The sequence below is a fragment of the Bombus pyrosoma genome, linkage group LG3 (genome assembly GCF_014825855.1).
Source record: "Bombus pyrosoma isolate SC7728 linkage group LG3, ASM1482585v1, whole genome shotgun sequence".
Taxonomy (NCBI): domain Eukaryota; kingdom Metazoa; phylum Arthropoda; class Insecta; order Hymenoptera; family Apidae; genus Bombus; species Bombus pyrosoma.
This window is the reverse complement of record NC_057772.1, coordinates 10,610,115-10,629,905: the sequence shown is the minus strand read 5'-3', so window position 1 is coordinate 10,629,905 and position 19,791 is coordinate 10,610,115. Positions and strand designations below refer to the sequence as shown.

General features: G+C 30.0%; 2 protein-coding genes across 4 annotated transcripts in view; one reads left to right on the top strand and one right to left on the bottom strand.

Annotated features, from left to right (window-relative positions):
• Positions 1-3,311, top strand: part of LOC122566364 — a 4,204-nt gene extending 893 nt beyond the window's left edge. The window contains exons 2-8 of one of the 2 annotated variants that reach the window (XR_006316482.1): positions 94-561; positions 937-1,051; positions 1,140-2,186; positions 2,253-2,346; positions 2,443-2,452; positions 2,585-2,687; positions 2,769-2,814. Coding sequence is in view for 1 of the 2 variants with exons in the window: in XM_043723504.1 (XP_043579439.1) it covers positions 450-561; positions 937-1,051; positions 1,140-2,186; positions 2,253-2,346; positions 2,585-2,687; positions 2,769-2,818 (1,521 nt within the window). In the remaining variant the exon portion in view is untranslated. Of the gene's footprint in view, positions 1-93; positions 562-936; positions 1,052-1,139; positions 2,187-2,252; positions 2,347-2,442; positions 2,453-2,584; positions 2,688-2,768 lie in introns of both variants that reach the window. The other variant, XM_043723504.1, reaches the window with a different exon arrangement.
• On the bottom strand, positions 3,029-19,791 carry LOC122566363 (receptor-type tyrosine-protein phosphatase N2). 2 transcript variants are annotated; one of them, XM_043723502.1, is made up of 18 exons: positions 19,577-19,791; positions 17,865-17,960; positions 12,339-12,392; positions 12,187-12,247; positions 11,270-11,401; positions 10,793-10,874; positions 9,463-10,207; positions 9,078-9,221; positions 8,940-8,986; positions 8,701-8,847; positions 8,504-8,630; positions 8,164-8,231; positions 7,593-7,973; positions 6,909-7,130; positions 6,781-6,786; positions 5,608-5,972; positions 5,474-5,527; positions 3,029-5,339 (listed from the first exon to the last, which is right to left on the bottom strand). In XM_043723502.1, exons 2-18 carry the CDS (start codon positions 17,950-17,952, stop codon positions 5,075-5,077), a joined length of 2,988 nt encoding a protein of 995 aa, XP_043579437.1. In that variant the 5' UTR covers positions 17,953-17,960; positions 19,577-19,791; the 3' UTR covers positions 3,029-5,074. The 2 variants fall into 2 exon arrangements, with proteins under 2 accessions (XP_043579437.1, XP_043579438.1); XM_043723503.1 differs by lacking the exon at positions 6,781-6,786 and having other exon boundaries at positions 19,577-19,790.

Sequence of the window (19,791 nt, the reverse complement as noted above, 5' to 3'; positions counted from 1 at the left end):
GAAATAATAAAATTGAAGTTTTCGGAGTTCTTTTTCAACATAATAAAAAACAGAATAAAAGAAAAATTAACGCAAGTTTCACGAACGTTTCAGATTGAAGTGATTCCAAGAGAAACACGTATACTACGAAAGTGAGGTTAGGATGTGTGCTTCTATACCGGCAAGCTGTATACAATATGTATGTGACGATATCATGGCGATTTGTGCTGCAGTTTAAAAAGAAACTGGCGACACACTAGATTATTCAGTGAAGTGATCAGCAGTATGGAGTATGGGAATGAATAATAAATTGTTTATTTTGTTGAGTTTGTTCGATTCTATGCACAGTGTGATAATAATATAATATAATAAAAAAAGACACAATGAATTAATTAACGACAAGTGAAAAAAAGGGACAGGGTATTAAGTTGTTTTAAAAAGAGAATTACCTAACCTCATTCATTTTACTGATGGCTTTGTCAGATGTTTTACAATTCGATTGTTCCATAGAAAATGAAATTGCGCAAAATGCTTTGAAGAATTTTACTGGAATGCTAGAAAAAGCATTCGAACAATATAAAAGTAAGTATATTTCTATCATATATATTGTTCTTATATTGACAAATGGAGTTTCTTCGTTTATATTTCCTTCAGTTATTTATTTAACTTACAACAACAAAGCTTACTTATTTTAATTACAAGGAAATTACGCTTACGATCAAAAAATTATTCTTTATAGTTTCTGTATGCAATTTTATAATAATATATATTACTTAATTTTTGATTTGTTATGTACAAATTAAAAAAATAAAATCTTTTAAAAATAAAACATTCATAATGAAAATAATAATATACTCTCATTATATATGTACATTGCGTTATATCATGAATGCAATTTTAAGTAAATAATTTGTAGTTAAATTTATATATTTACACAATAGACTCTTATATTTACAGAGTTATGGAATGAATACTTAAAACTGCGAAAATATTGTGGAAACATTACAGACATTGCTGACTTTAAGATTCCGTGTGAATTGTTTAGATCAGACATTTTTAATAATAAAGATGTGTAAGTTTTAATTCTGTTGCACAGTTATAATTTATAATGTTGGATTAGTAAGATTACATTATACATTGTTTAATATTTTATATTTCAGTATTATACCTGCTAATAACCAAGTATTAAAAAATACAGAAATATTTCCACATGAAGATATTAATTGTGATAATAATTTTAGAAACTGTGATTATATTTCAAATGTAGATAATGCTGCTTTAATTGATACATCTGTTAAGTACCAAATACAAGAAGATAAATTATTAAAGAGCCCGATACTTGTAAGGAAACATTCTAGATTTAAGAAGACTAATGTTATAAATAATCAGGTTAATCTAAAAGATTTTAAGAAAAATGAAATGAATTTGTGCCTACCAATAAAAACAGGTATTTCTAGTTTAACAAACTTAAAAAGTGATCTTATACAGAATCCATTATCTCAAGACTCAAAAGAAAATGAATGTTCAATTATCGAAAATAGCAACGATGAGATTAATACATCGATCAATACAACTATTAACAAAATGTCAAAAAAATTGGGAGTTAGTAAATTATATAATGTAGATACCACATTACTGAAAAATGGCAAAAAACATAGGCAGTCAAAACTTGTACTTCTCGAAGATGAACAATCAACTGATATTGTAACTCAAAAGAAGCATAACAGTTCATATTTTTTAACAGCACATGTATCACCTAGAAAAGGTATAAGAGAACAGTTTAAAAATCATAATAATTCTATAGAAGAGGACGTAATTCAAAATAGTCCAAATAAACGTATAAAGTTAAATTCAAAAATGAGAAGTTTGAAATTAAAAAGGAAGACTCCAAAGAAAGAGATTAATCAACACAGTCTGGATCGTCATTTACTACCTCTACAAAAATCTGTACAAGAAAATCAAACACATTTAATTACAGAGCCGAAAATACTTGATTTTTGTAATGAAAACGTTAACAGTAATGATAAGACACAAAAAAATCTTAATTCAGCAAAAGAAGAAACAGGTTCCAATTCCTCAAGTGATGAAACGTTCTGTACTTTAGGGGAGTCATTGCAAGAACAGTCTCCTTGTAATACAAATAAATTGAAAGAAAATATACCTAAAACTAAATCTGTAAGAAGGACTCTTATGAATAGTTTTGATATGTAAGTATTGTTTACATAAATGCAAAACATTTTGTAAAATATATCAAATTTACTATATTTTTTAAGGTTACCTGCGAAAGAATATATATTTGATAAATCACCAAAGAAAAAGTCTGAAAGAGCACAGATGAATGGTGTTAGTTGTTGGCAATGTAAACAGGTAATATATAAGTTTAATTTATAACTTATAAAAAAGTAATATAAATAATTAATTGAATTAATGTTAAGTGTAATTTATTTCTTCTTAATGCTGCAGAAATTGAACTGTAAGTCAATACTATATCAATCCTTTATATATACATAAAATAATATGTATGTTTATAAATGTTTATATGTATATACGTATGTATGTATATGGTATGATTTGAATAATTTCACTGAGAAAACTTTTCTTTTAGTATTACACTAGTCTTGGGCTTTCTGAAAAAGAAATAAGAATGAGGCAAAATAAATGTTCCCGACACAGAACTAAATATATTGAAAGGAATGAAACACCTGAAGGTAATGTGATATATTTTTTATATTCTTAGAAGAACAGAATGATATATGTACTTAAATTCTGTGTATGCTCATATATTTCAGATTTTTGGAATCCTCTATTTCCTGATACTACTTTTGATTCTAGTTACTAAAATTGAACTACAGCTTGATGATATGGATTTATTTATATATACATATAAATATGTCATTATTATCTTACATATAATTATTTATTTTATTAGTTTGTAAACTTTAAAATAGGTATAAAATAAAAGTACAAATTGTATAGACATTTTTAAATGTATGAAACTTATGGTTTAAGAAAACTTATGGTTTGATTTGAACAATAAGAACACACTATATATTATGATTTGAACATAGACTGATTTATTATATTATAACACATATAGTATTACATCTTTTGAGTGTATGTGTAACATACACACGCGCACACATAGTATAGATTTATATATTATTTCATTCTATATAGACTCATCCCTTCGCATAAAAATATAGAATCTTTTATATGAATCTGTGCTAAAAGAGACTAATAAAACATATCTGTTGGTCAAGCAAACTTTCACGTTGAGTTCACAATATATAACTTGTATTAATCCAACATAAAATATAAGCTGTTATAATTAAGATTTTGAACTTCCTTATTTGGTTTTTAAAATGTAGCGTATTCAGAAATGGAAGCAGCATTAAAAAACGTAATTATTAAATTTATTTCTTTTGTAATCTAACTTATTTGCAGTATCTGATAAATGTATGACTGTCTCTTAAATCGCTATTTAGCAAAAAAAGGAAGTAACGTAAACATATGAAATGTGGAGAAGAAAACATTGTTTGTAATCGTACTGCACAATAAAGAGGAAGGAATCATAAATACAACTTGTTTATCCTGTGGGAGGCTGGATTTACAAAATGAACAGAGCCGTAGTTTTAAAATAAGGATAACGTTTCCATTTACGGTTCGTCATATCGTCACCGGCAATTTGTGCAAACATGTATGCGTATATTTTTCTTTTTATATACCGCCTAACATTATTTTCACGATATTAATGATTAAACTTTTCATTCACGAAGCGTGTTCATAGTAACATATCTGCATGATATTTAAAACATTAAATTTATGTTAGATGGTCATATTCTAGTTCATATTTTACATCAATAAAACATTCTTATAATAATTTTTTTTGTTAATAATGACGATACTTAATTATGATGTGAATATTGTGCAGCCGATCATTTTTATTTCTGTATGCGTAGAAAAAAGACTAATAAATAGCGCTTTTTGCGACGTTCTCGCGTGAAACTTTACATTTAACGTTTAATAAAATTTCATTTCACGGAAGCAACAGTCATAGCCCTATTAAAATCCATTAAAATCCATTCTCTTTAGAACGTGTAACAATAGTATAAAAATTCTGATTTCAATTTCTAACGTGGGGCATTTAGATTCTCGCATTCCTAACATAAAGGTTTCATTAAAGTTTTGTATATAAAAATCTTTTCTAAAGAAATCAATTCAATAAACCAAATACGAAAATTCAATTAAATGCATCAGTAATTATATGTGACTTAATTAATGTGATCATCAACGTTATATACACTTGATAGAATTGACTGAGCAGATAGAATTATATTATATTTTTTGGTGTCTTATTTAAAGCTATTGTAAAGCACGTTAGTAGAATTGTCCATGAGAGGCAGCAACGTATTTTTAATCCAATTAAAATAAAACTTCTATGGTATGAAATTATCAATGCAATGAACTACATAAAGACTGAGCTACATAATGGGTGGTAAACATTCATTTCCATGATAAAACAATACATTACGTTAAAATTTGATCACGACAGAGTACCACGAAAGACAAGTGTATAAGGACTCATAGTACAAATGATTCCGTTATTAGCCGATATTTAGAATTCCATCAGCTGCATAGCTCAGTCTTTCAAATCTATACGCTTGTACTTGACTATTCAAGTAGGCCGTAGTCAAACGAGATGTATAATTAAATATTATAGACTGCCACAATAAATTCTTCTTTAAAATAATTATTCGGCAATATAATTCATATGTATATATTTATCTCAAATTTAACACAAATAAATAAACAATATTTTTATAATTTAAAGGGTCTAAAATTCGATGTTTTCTGTGATGAAGTATAGTCAAAGCAAAGTTCGTTAAAAGTTTGTAATAGATTTAGACGATGTTAGGATATGTTCAAAAGTATTTAGGAGAAGAAAGTTGTAGAAAATAAAAGATATAACAGGGACTTTAGACTTTTAATGCGATTACGGTCGACTAGAAATATTTGGCCATTTTTTCTTTGGTAGATTGTAATTAATTCTTTGCCTCTGCTCGCCACGACTGCAATTTCGAATTCGAGTCAAATCTTACTGATCTTGCTTCGTCGAAGAATTATTTCCTGGAAGAGATTTTTCTGTAGGGGGGACAGGTAAAGCCTTAAGGATAGCGTGTACTTCTTCTGCCACTGCCATGAGAACAAATTTAAATTGTTGCTTTGTCGCAACCATGTCAGGTCTTTGATCTCTTATATGTTCTAATGTAGCTGCAATGTCGATTTCTTTGGCTCCTTTCATCATACGGTTCAGAACCATGTCAATTAAACAATATGTACCAGTACGCCCAGCACCATCACTGTAAATGGTTATGTTTCTTATTTCTATTCAATGAATCACGTATCAAATGAGATTGTTAATTATTTTCCAAAAGAAAAAGTTATTATTATATGTATAATATCTTAAATGTAAATAATATATTACAAATCTTACCTGCAATGCACAACTATAGGGCAGGATCTGCCTTTATAGGATTTGTTAATTTTTCTAAAAATAGATAATAATATTGGGATTAGAATACATTCTATATATACTGATATAAACATTTGAATTTATAAAGTACTTACCGGCGGAATTCAAGAAGAGCCTTGATGGAGTGTGGCACGCCGTTCTCGGGCCAGGACAAGAAATGGAATTGAGTTACAGTTCTTGTTTCGCCGGTACGTAGATTTTTCAAGTAGAAGGAACGCACCAGATAGTCATCGCACCAGAAATGCTCGGACACAAGGTGCACCTCGTAGATATGATATAATTCTGATCCTTCTTCGGGCCAATAACGATGACACATGGCGATACCCTCTTCAGTAAGTCTAGTTAGCATCACTATTACAACGCTGCCTTGTTCCCAAACTAGTTGCCAAAAATCAGCCGTCGTTTCTGGTAGTGGTCCTTGTGTGGCAATGTAAGCTGGATTACGAGGATCATGATCCGTCTAAAAAAGAAAAAGAAAAGATTTGTTTGAAACATTATCTTCTTACTATTAATCTTATATTGAAGCAAGTCACACGGCTTTCTTGATTTATATAACAAGCGCATTTACTATTTTTTAAACTATTATGTGATTCTGGTGACCTTTCATATTATGTAGGGATTGTTCAAATCTTATCACATAATTAAACTTTGATTTTTATATCTAATCTAATAAAAGCCATTTTATGGAACTTAAACTAATGCCTAAACTATGTAGTGCACGCATAGCGTTTATCTGAAATGAAGGTTCATCACGAAATGTAGATATAAATTTACAAGTAAATTCATGTCAAAGTGACAGAAAACGTTCATAAAAATACTTGTATTATGTATGTATATTTACTAAAACAATATATCATATTGTATTTTCTTAATGCATTTGAATATTTACTTGTTTTCTTATTCATTTCCTTATTCTTTATTTATTTTCCTATTCAAAGTAATTGAAAATACAAACGTTTAGTAATAATGTTATTAACATTCAATATATTTAACAATTGCTTTTCTTAATGACAATAAAACAATTACAAGTTGAGTATAAAATTGACAAACGTTTATATGAACTATTCCATTACTTTCTATAGAATTAATCCATCTCTAAATTTATATCTATATTTATGATAACTTAAATCATGCTTCGATTTGCCATCAACTAACGTTATTAACACTATTAAAATCTACGCGGAAGCGTTTTTAAAGGAAGCATTGCTTTTTCATTAAAACTGCGAATATAGCAGCAGAATCTTCATGCTCCATGTCGTGTGACTTACCGATTTCTATTTTCAGTTCCATTTTCAACGATATTAAAATGAAAACCACGTATGTGTTATTTTACTCCGTATTTATGTTTTCCTTGAATTCTGAAGAAGTCTTAAATGATTAACTTAAGAATACTTACGATTGTAGAGGCGTTAATATAGTCGGAGTTATTGACATTAGCGAGATCATTTAGAATCACCCTGGAATGATCGTAGGGAATCGCTGCACCAGGCCGATTGCATTTGGCATTCGCTTCGCTTTGTGCAATTTCAGTCGAAGAAGGATCCACCTCGTAAGCACATAACGCGGCCCATTCTTGATCCAATCGATCCTTGTTTTTTAGATGATCCTCCATGTAACTCTAGAAATATATGTAATATTGGGAATTTACAAAAAATGTGTAATATACTAATTTATAAATTATATATATTTTATTATATAAATAATTTATATATAGTAATTTAAGTGAAGGCATAAAATGATGCAAGAAATTACAATATTTCTTTTTATGATATGTAATAGTTTCCTTTGATATGTTTAACTTAATTTTAATTATAATATAAAATTTTTTAAAGTATATTAATATATATTAAAATCTTAAACACTATTATTAAAATAGCGTTTACTATAATCATATTAGTACATTTACTAGTATGTTATTAATTTTTATAGCACAGAAATTTAATAAATAAAATAATAATATATAACAAATTGTACATTTGTAGTGATAACAAAAATATAAATGTCTGTATTTAGGGAATAATCTCAGTTTTGTGTCATTATCTTGCTTTAAAACATCTATAAAAATATTATATCGACTTACTAGAACCATTTGTCCGGTTGATATGTCCATATTCGAAGGAGCCGGTTCTTCTCCCCAAGAGGATGTGCTAGATCGATTCGATGGCGAATTATTTGACTCATTTTCCCTGCTTAAATTCGTAATTCGCGGTGATTCTGGTTTATCTGCCGGTTGTTTAGCATGCATCCTTGCTCTACATAAATCTTGGTAGTCCTTCGATGCTTCCGGATCAGGTGTAGTTAGTCCTGCCAATTTGGCTCCAGCTTTAGCGTGTCGACGAGCGATTACCAATGTGACTACTGCAGCTACAATGGCTATGACGCCTGCAGTTATTATTGCTCCGAACACAGTCGAACTCATTTCAGCTTTTTTAACAACTTCCAGCGTTGCGGGTAACTTGATCTTTAAATAAAAAAATATATTAATTTTTGTTTCCATAGAATATTCTCTTATCGAAGTATTTGAATGCACTGTTTAAAATAAGCGAAGAATCACGTTTATGATTCTGATCTTTCTACAAATGAGTGATTCTATAATTAATTTAAACAGTATAATTGCAAATATTATGTTTTAGATATGTTTTAAGATGAACCTTGTCACCTATGCCTGCACGAATCACCTCAACACCCAAAGAATTTTTCAATTTCCCGCGTATGTCGTCTGAAAATATACAGTTGATTAATTTAGCGCTTTATTACTCTATAATTATTAGAGATTATTAGTTCATTAGTAGACAGTAGATGTTTATGTAAATTCATATTTTTATGAATAGAACAAAAGAAATAGGACCTAAACAGAGAAATGGTTTTCACCTGCCAAATATTAAATTTCGAATAATTTATATATTTTTGCATATTATTTGCATTTTTGCATCTTTAAATTTTCATAAACGAATAAGCATCCGCGGTCTAATTATTCGATTAACTGATTACCTATGTTATTAACTACGTCGGTAGCGCTATAATTTTTATTATTTTTGACGACCTTGAATGTCACTTCCGCACGGCCAACACGAATATCTTTTAAAGAGCCAGATGATAGTCCCAATAATTTTTCCACCTGGAAATTGTTCGTTTATTTCATCTATTCTTAAAAAAAAGTTAGTACGCTTACGAAAAATGACTATTACCTCTTCGACGACATGTTCACCTTCCGACCATCTGTGAAATGGTTTCTGAAATTCAACGTAAACATGATCCAGATCAACGTTGTACGATTTTGAATCTGTTTGTTGCTTTACTTCTTTTTTCACATATGGGGTAAGTAATACATTATTCTAAAAATGAATATTTTTCTAATTAATATTTTATTTCACATTTTCTAATTAATATTTCTAATTAATAATTTTTTGCACGATTGACGACTTACATCTTGCTCAGTTTCGATAGAATCAGAACGATTTTCATTTTCTGAAACTGCAAAATATTTGATATTACTTTATATCGGGAAATAATGATTCAAGATTTTAAATACCAAGTAACAGTTTACATAAGTAAAGATATTTACTGGATGGGGATGGAGTTTTAAACGCATAGTTATTTGTTGAAAACGGCGGTCCTGGTTTCTTAACATCCCCGCGTTTAAAGCCAGCTAATCCGTGCTTCTGAAGGAGTTCGCTTATATCATCGGCAAATAAATTGTAGGCATTTTCTGAAAGTAGGAAAAGTATTTGTAAATTTTCTTTTTCTCGCAACTATTTCAAACAAAGTACATATATTATAATAGGTTGTGGATGTTTATGCATTTATAGGAAATTTCGAGATGCAAAAACAATACATAATAATACATAAAACGTAATACATATTATAATATTAGATCTTATTCCTTTAGTTGCATTTATGAAAGTATAAATTTGCATAAACATCTACAATCTAATAATAAAATAATATACCGTCAGTATCAACATTAGCTTTATCAACAGCCTGTATAAGTCCTCCTTCGGTATAAATTCCATTTTCCATCGACGAGCTATCCTTCTGAGGCACTATATCTTCATCGTTCACATCGTCGTAATCATCACTATCGTAATTATCTTTCGAATTGTGTTTCACATTTTCCAGAAAACGCTCATTTTCGTCCGGTGTCTCGCTAAATTTTCTAGGTTTGTATTTTTCCGAAAACACTGTCTCATAATCGACATTCGGATCTTCGTCTGCAACGTCCTTTTTATCGGAATAATCTTCAGATTCGTCTTTAATTAGAAATTCTAGATCTGAAAGTTTCTGCGATATCCTCTCCTTTAAAGCGTTTTCAAATGATTCCATTGCATTGTTGTTGTAGTCTTGTAAATTATACAAGGGAGGTTGACGTCTAGTTCGAGATAGCCTTTCAACGACTCCATTAAAAGTCGTTGGATTCTTACGCAAATTATTTTCGTCATAATTTTCTTCATAATCTTTTTCATTCATCGAAGAGACATAATCATTGTGAGAATTCGGATTGTACCTCGGTTTGTAGAACTGGGAATCGATTTCTCTGAATTGTTCCTTGTACGGCAATCGAGAGAATTCGTCATTATAGAATGAATCAGGGAAATACTGATTTTGTGTACCAGGAGGGTAGTAGAGCTCATTGGCAAATTGGCTGTTGAACTTGCCATTGTTGGGCGTGAATTTTACTATGGCTATTGTGGGTACCTTCAAAAGCAAAGTTCTATTGTTACGTAGTGAAGGTAACGTTTAAAGTGAAGTTTTACTACAGACGTTGTCGATATTGATACGTTTTGTGCCGTGTAAGATGAACGTGAAATTTTCATTAGAAAAACATGGATATTGATTCATTACCGAAGTCTTTGAAAGAAGATCAAAAGTTCAAAAAACCTAGACCTTAAAATAAAAGTTCCACTCAGGTTAAATACTTTACAGTAATTTGTAGTATTTAATCGAGGATCTAAACTTTTGAAACCTTGAATTTTTTCTTTTAAAAAATTCTAGCATTATATGTATTGCAGAATTAAGGATCTGGAAAATTCTATTTTTCATTTAAACATTAAATTTAAATAGTTTAACACGATCTTTGTTTAAAGACTTTGTTAAGGTTGAATCTCATAACTAGATATAACTTAATATAACTTTTCGACGTTATTTCAAGATTCTACCGAATCTGCTTTTCACAGTTGCATATTCTACCATAACTTCTTCATTTTATTACAAAGTTAAGACATAACTTTTCATTTTGTTACGATACAAAACATGCTAGCTATGGTGGTGTAATGAACTTACTTTGGCCTGGTCGATTTCATTTTTGTTTTCGAAATGCGTACGTTGCTTTAAATGCTGACAGAGTCGAAGATCGTAGTTTTCCCTATAAGATATAAAAAATGAATTATATGTATAATATATATTTTGACATCTGAAAAAAAGATAAAAGGATAATAGTAAAGATAATACTAAATAGAACAATATTCAAGAATATAACAGGACAATAGCATGCTGATTCTTTGTCCTTTATTCTAAAACATTTTTCTCTTTCTTTTTTAGTCATTCACAAATTTTGTAGATATTTATATAATACTTCTAAAATATTCAATCAGTTCCTCCTACGCTTCCACCTTAATTTCAAGTACCCATTCCATTTTTAACAATTGAAAGTCTTATACACATTCTTATGAAATCTTTTTTCCAAGAACATAAAGATTTCTGTCGTATTAATGATTGCTTATTATAAATGTCGTATAATATTAATAACATTAATCGTACCAGTAGCGTAAATTGTACAAGGTCATTTGCATTATACATTGGGTGTAGGGATGAGACCATTTGTATTCATCGACTTGCAGCCTCTCTAATTGCAATCTTAGCAATTCCAATTCGTCAACGTTGAAATTATATCTGAAAGAAGAAGAAGACAATAAATATTAGCTACCTCTAAATTGAAGAGCTTTACAAGTAAATATTTATGTTCACAATGTTAACTGTTTTAATTCGATAAGTAGAAATTCACATTCTATTTGTCTAGAGCATCGTATAAGTAGTACAGTCGGTTTGTGATCAGACAGCAAATGTAAATACTTACTACTGTCGTAAAAGATATTAGTATCAACTATATGGTTCTTATACTAAAGTGAAACATTCTAAGTTATTTATCACGAAACAAGTAAATATATGTATACAGACTGCTCCAGCTATCTGTTGGCCAAATCTTGTCTTTTTTTCTATGAACATAAATTAACAGACTGCGGTTTTTGTATACATTCATAGAAAATCTAAAAGTGCAAAATTGCACAAAATGTATATAATATGAAATAACGTACTAAGTGAAGCAATTTTTCACCGAGATTCTACTTTTTTATTTACATATATTCTTTTAATTTATGAAACAAACGTAGGCATGGAATGTTCAGTGCGACGACTGATTGTATTATACTATCTGGTTTTAATTTAAAAATATGAATTTCTGTACTTTTATATGAGCAATACAGTATATTGCGATAAATTCAGAAAAATATGACTACTTTTGCTCTAAATGTCTCAAATAAGGAAAATTATAATAGATTTATAAAAATTAACGTAAGACAAAATATTCGTTCGATCAAGGTTTCCCAATTCTATCGACCTTTTAATTTTTCCTTTGAAATCTCTGTTCCTAAAAAGGCTTCTTATTTGTGAATACTCACTGATAATAATCTTCATCGTTCAGATCAGTGTATAATGGCAAACATTTGCCAAACGCGAGATCTGGAATATTAAAACGGATAATCGAATGTTATTCGTATCAAGAGCCGGTGATTGCAAAACAAATATATTTTATTGTTCAAGCAATAACTACCATTGTAACATGTTTCCGTTCGAGGATCGCAGAGGCTCTCACTGAACAGGCACCCTGGAACATGAATTTATACGTATCAATAGAAGACTAATGAAGCTTTAATTAACAAGGCTTTTTTTTAAATACATGATACCGAGCAAAATTATGATAACACCTCATTAATCATCCTTTTGCAGCCAATTTAAATAATATTCTCATTGTTACATTAAATCCAATGAAATGTAAAAAAAGTACAATACTTATAAAAAAATAAATAATACTAGCAAGGTCTGATTACTAAAAATATTAATTTCTTCATATATAACAAAAGTTCACGGTATAATGTCAAATATATTAAACTATGTTTTTATGATGTACTATAATCATAATTTTTATATTCGATAGAATCTCTTTTCCCACTTAATGTACGCAACGATTAACAATATTATCTTTATCAATTTTGTATATTATATAATTGTATTACATATTTTAATATACTAAGTATTACTGCTTTGTTTCACATAAAATTAACTTCATAACTACGATGAAAAGTTGACTTTAAAGATCAAAAGCCGTCATTTTTCATGGCCTATTAACTAACGTAACAATTACACTAAGAATATTAAATGTTCTGATGGTATAAATAAAATTACGTTATTTTCACTCATAATACATTGACGCAAATGTTTACGTCATAATCATGTGTGCGGCGATTTTCTGCCGCATATTCTATAGTTGAGATCGCAACGTATTCGCTAATTAGAATACCGAGCACAACCCACTTTCATTCCGTGGCTGCAGGATCGTTTAATCCTTGATAGGAGTTGAATAATCACACGAAGACTTTGTTAATCTGCCACATTAAACGTTAATATCCATGCATTTACCTTGTTTTATTGATAATTTATACATGAATTTATTATTGCAATGATTTTAAATACTGTAATTAATCGTATATTATTTTTATTGATACGTAATACGATAAAATAACGCACGATCTATTAATTACTTATCTGTAATTTAATTGTGTATAATCATGTAGCTTGTAATTACATATTATAATATATATTTGTAACGATAAATTGAACCTATCAGAAGCCAAACTGATCAACTCCGCTTTTTATTCATTTTTAATTTCATTGCATAAATACTTGCAGGACTAATGTTCGATCGTCAAGAAACAAATGATTTACTTCCATAAGTTCATGTTGACAGATAATGATGATAGAAGACGACGCAAATAATAGTTAATTTTAAAATAAATTTAAAGAAACAGTGTTTTCTATACCTTTTTGATTTATGGAGTTGATCTAACTTCTGAATAACACAATTATTAATTAACTATATACAATTACTTTATTACATAAAAATAATGCACGCTTAACTATAACGTTATGATAAATTACACTAATTTTAGATATTAATATACTGTATATTATATTTATTATATAAAATGTGATGGTGTAGTAAAATGTAAAACAGTAAAATAAATCTTCAGTATGTATATACCTACATACCTATTTGTATAGCCGTTTTAAGAAATTTTTCAACATTGGTAAAATAGGGAAAAGAGTTAAAATTTCCTCCCTTGATAAGATCTCATTACTCCTTAACTTCCCAACAGGCAATATGGAACAGGCGGACGTCGTTTCATTTCCCTTGACCTTCGTTTTAGAATTGACTTCTTCTGAGAATTGCCTCGCGTTAACTACACCGCAACGACGCAACGATTCTACATTTTACATCTCACAAGTAACATTAATGCCACAAATTTAATCAGCAAATCATTTCAATCTTTCACAATTTACACGATATACGCTGTACAAATTTTGTTATCCTGAAGTTTATATTCGAATTGAATTAAACGATTTTGTCCAGTCATTTTATTAGAAACGATGTAAAACGAAATAACATTTTTATATTATTATATAAATTTTTATATCGTACTTTACAACATTCTTAGTTTGTCATTTTATTAGAAACGAGGAAAAGCTGTATAATAACATATTTCTTGATGGTACTGAAGTTTCTCAATCTATTAATTTCTGGATTCCAGATCTCTTCAAAGAGATTTAAGAGAATTTCCGCATTAAAAGAGCATCGCAATCAAGAATTGATAGCGAAGAAATCTTCGTTGAACAAAGAATTTTCGAGGAACCATCGTTACTACTTATAATTACAAAGAGCACTTCTTTCAATTCCTTTCCGAAGAGTTGTTAGGAACAACGAGATAAGAGTGAAGAAAAATTTGAAGAAGAATAACAAGAAAGCAGGTATAGACAAAGAATAGCAGGAAAACAGGTATGACGAAGAATAACGATGAAGGGTCGCAGTTGTGAGTGGAAACGGATCTAGGGCAAAGGAGAGCAAGCAAGTTTGCAAAGGCGGTGGTCGCGTGGGATGTACGGTTCGATAATCGTGGATGGCTCGTGGGCGAAAATCGAATATCACCTCCTTTTCTTTTTATTTTTATTTTTTTTTTTTTTCGTCCTTCCAATCCAGCCCCGGGAAGGAACAACGAATTTTCAAGGTTACAAGTAAATAAGCCCATCTACAGCTTATATTTAATCGGATACTCGTGTGTGAATAGCAGACACGACGAAGAGATATCGGATAGAAAATCGATGGCAAGTGAATTTGATGAACGAGGTGCTACTGTATGGAAAAAGAGACGTCGGAGAAACTATTGAGACGAGAAAATCCTATCGGCAGTTCAGTTTCTCTTCTTTCGACCTTAGATCGAGAGGCAATTTTCAGGAACTCGATCGTTTTCTCTTTCTTCTCTTTTTTAAACTTTGTGTTTATTCATTTTTTTTTTTTATTAGAAAGAGAATTATCCTTACTCTATTCCAGGGACTCTCCATCAAATCTAGCGATGAGAAAGCGATACTTTTATTTAGGAGAGGACAATGTTTCAAATTGATTTCGTTATATTCGTAAGCTCCTTTTTGGTAATAAATAAAAGTATTCTGTACAATACTATGATATTTTTCGTCTTTTTTTATTGGATATCTGCAGGATATTGTGCCAATAAAAAAGCAATATCTTTGTTTCTGAAACAAAAATGTTTTTAAATTGATTTCTTTATATTCGTTAGCATTTTTTTCTTTGACAGCAGAGAGTAATCAATATTATAGAAATAAAAAAACAGACAAATTATGAAAGCGAATGCCGAAGGGGACGTAAAGAGACTCCAATACTTCATACGGTGTGCAATGAAAATTAGAGGAATTTGCATCGAGTACTAAGACAGTATATCTTTATTAGGATAATATGATGTCAATTACTAGTAGTAAGGATAGAAATAAGATTCAAATGGATGGTACAAACCAACACTATATCAAAGAAATATTATTACAAATATATCTACTTGTATACTAATATTATTGCTTTTAAAAAGGGCTTTAAAATAATAAAGCGATATAATTAACATTTTATTTTAGAGTGAATTACAGCCTGTGAAGAAGAAATTTAAAGTTCCAAGGATCATCTTGCGAACATCTCAAAAAAGATGAATGCTAATCGTGTTACTTTAACATTCTTGTTTCAGAAAAAAAAAAGAAAAAGTACAGATAAAGTAATTTGCAAATAATATTGAAATGTTCAAACGAAGTTCATAAGTAAATTGAATTTCAGGAGTTTTGCCATGAAAATAGTTAAGCAGATGCGAAAACTTCCACTAGCTTTTCTGTAGTAATCGTTTCGTCTTACGAGCGATAAAAGAATGAATTGTATTTCGGATATTTTCAAAAATCGAGTAAAACTTTGACATTTATTTCATCATGCCATAACAGCTCGTAACATTTCAATGTTTTCTTATTGATCATATTTAATTTTAGATATTAAAGATTTAATGATTACATTTTACACACGCGTGCAAGAGCCTTATCTAAAATGTCACGCGTGATTTTAAAACAGATTTTGTGATAAAATAACGTAGCTATGGAAAGTAAGAAACGAATAAGAAAGAAAACTACAAAAAAAGGGAGAGAAAGACATATATTAATTGAAATTATCGCACAAAATATAACTAATATTTCCAGCTGAAACTGTCCATAGCAATTCATATTCTAAAAAATGTTGGCTCTTTCTAAGACTTGTATAATCTTCATTCAATTCCATTTTAGTGAATCTATTTGCAATAAATTAAAGAGTACTATATTTTTCTAAACCTTCGTTAATCTTCATTAATAGAAGTTTTCTTGCAGATGATATTGAAATATCATTCTATTCTCATGGTATTCCGGGAAATATCCATCAGAAGAAATGTTTGAAGTGAGAAAAAGAAAGGAAGAATATCAGAGAAATTAAATTTTCGCTGAAATATCGATCACGCTGAGGATAAAAGCATGAAATAATAAATACATCGAGTTTTTCTAAACGCGAGGATCATGAGGTATGAAATCAAGAATTTCATTTATCCCCTTTGCACTTTCAGTATTTCCCTCTGCGCTTTAATATCTAACGCTGGTGTCTTGTCAACGGTTTTATTAATTTTTTTGTAGTATAATAAAAGAAGAAAATCTGGCGTGTATTATATTATGTCATAAAAAAGGTGCTAATGGTGAGATATGATTAAATAAAACAGGTACTATGTAATAGCAATAAAAGTCATCCTTTGTAAAGCAGTAACCTTCGTACCTTACTATTTATACAATGATATTGGGTATGTATTTTGATTCTCGCTCTTAATATGATGGGAAAAATTGATACGATACAAATTTTTGATTCGATGGCCGAAAATAAAACGTGTTGATTGAACATGTTATTTTAAATTTAGTTTTCAGTGACAATATCTATCTGTAGTCCGTCAGGATTGTAGATTGGTAGACTTGTGTTTCTTTTTTTTAATATTTATTTGTCAATGAACAAGATGCAAAATTTCATTCCTATTGTTATTTATTTCCTTTATTTATTTATTCAAAATTAGATAAGTCTCTAGACTAAAATTAGATAAGATCTGCCTCTTTTGCAGTTAGAGGATAATAGAATAATATTCCCTCAACTTTTTGAATATGACATTCATTTTCATTGCAAATACGTTATAAATATATATATATATATATATATATATATATAACAATTTATATTATACTAAAATTTATGACAAATTGCATAAAATTTAAAATGTCATCTTATTTAATTTTCCTCGTTTATAACAAGCCGTTTTTAATTATTCGCTGCATAAATTCCATGAGAAACTTGTTGGCATTATTTTAAAAAAATTCTACGTAGAAGATATTCATTACAGTTTTATCAGATTTCTATGACGAAGACATTCGTTATTTTTCATAAATTCTAGACTAAAAATAGTCATCGTTGTTTAATAATATTACATAATATTGTGTGATATACTATATTACTTTAATATTATTTTTCAGATAGCCATTGAAACGGAATTAAGAGTTTATTATGAAAGGGAGATTCGTTTATTCCTTATTGCGAAAACATTCAAATATTTAGAAAGTGATTCTTCAGCTATTCAACCTCCTATGAAGGAAAACTTTATCTCGATTGCTGGAATAATCTTGAATCTGTAATACTTACCGACATCACCATCACCTAGAATTACGTGATGGACAGTGAAGAGCACCAACAGTACCGAGCCTCCTCGCCACCACTGTTTGCGGCCCATAGATCTTCCTATAATTACATATATCCATGTTAGTATGTTATTCAAGATTAAGTAGATAAGTCCATAAGAATATTCTTTTCCTTTCAATTTCAGTCTTGTAATGTGGCATTATGTTTCTTTTTGCAAATGAAAAAATACAAGGGTAGCTTGGATGGGAACAAAGATAGTGCGTATATAGTTGAGAAAGATTGTTTCTTTTTTCAGAAAGTGCATAGTTCATAGTCGATAGCATAGTCATTTTCATTAAGCTAGGCCGAGCTGATGCTTCCCTCGATTAATGAAAAAGCGTAGATCTTCATTTTTAATGAGACGAAGCAGAAAAAAGAAAAAAAGAGCAAACGAGCCAGAGGATATCTGAGAGATTACATTCTACATATAAAAATAAACTACAATTACGAGTTTTTCTCTTCTTTAATTATATGTTGGTAATTATGATGATAATTATTGTTTTCATTGTCCATTCATTTATACTGTTCAATATTTTTTACTTCGATATTTTCCATATTTTCCTGTACGTTTAATATTTATATTAGTATATAAATTATCTGTAATTATTGTTTTAACAACTTTAATAGATTCAAAAGCAGAAAAAGATTTAAAAAAAGAATATCTTTTTATAGATTTCTAACTAGTTTTTTCTTAATGTTCTTCCTAATATATATGTGTATATCCTTCACCGTGATAATCAACAATGTTATGAATGACAATTACAAACGACCTTATTGACACGAATATACGTGATTTATAAATTATTCTAAAATATAATCAGAAACTGTTCACTTACAAAATTTCAATTTCACAATGGAAAATAATTTGCGATATGTATTACACCACAGAAAAGTGTACAAGCTGTTTGGACTACGGTACTGGGTACATGGCAACTTGTTAGAGTAATCGAGTTATATCCTAGCTGCTCGAAACTGTTCTCTTGTGAGCGTAGTGAACCTATAGTAAGGTATAACAGCGAGCTTCATCAAGATCATCCAAAAAGCATAACTACCATATTAATTTAATCAACATTGAAACAACGAGCCGATGAATACCGCATAGGTTCATAAAGGGTGCGGTACACCTTTGCATAACGGCACGAGATCTGCGTTTACGCAATCACAGCATGTATATACCCCTATAGTCGAACGATATCGGAGCGTGAACAAAACAAGTTACAGCACTGCTATCGGAAAACAGCTTACTGAAGCGCAACAATCCAGAATTTAATCTCGACCAACCGGTCCAATTTTCCGATCGTACCCCCAAGTAATTACTTCTATCTCAATTACCATACCTATGCTCGAATAAAAACAGCTGTTCACTTTGCATCTTTTTAACAATCATTCCTTTCAACAATAATTTTTACCTTCTATCTTGTAAGTTGAAAAATGAATAAGTTAATATACTTAATTGCACATCTACTCGATCCTGAGTTTGAACAGAGCGTAAATTAGCAATTCCTTCAATTTTCTACGAAAGTGGCAAGATTCCGCGAATTACCGACCACGTCTCTAGTTATATGGCCGAAGCATCAGGTTGTAGTCACGTTCCCTCCCCCTCCGTCTCTCCCTTATTCCTGCGGACCTGTATGTCGCTTTGTAGCGGCAAGAAACGTGTCTCTTTCTCGACTTACCTGGGCGTGACACCTGGTTGCTTCCTCTCCTTAAAACATCCTTGCCGTGATCCTTCGACCTTTGTGGTATGTACCGCGTGCGTTAGAAACAAGAGAACTTGATGCGATTTGTTCGTTTGATGGATAAAGATTATCGGCTATGGACCATTTCCTACTCGGCGCGTACTGTTATGCCGCAGCAGTGCCACCGACTGAGTAGTCTTCCACGAAGAACG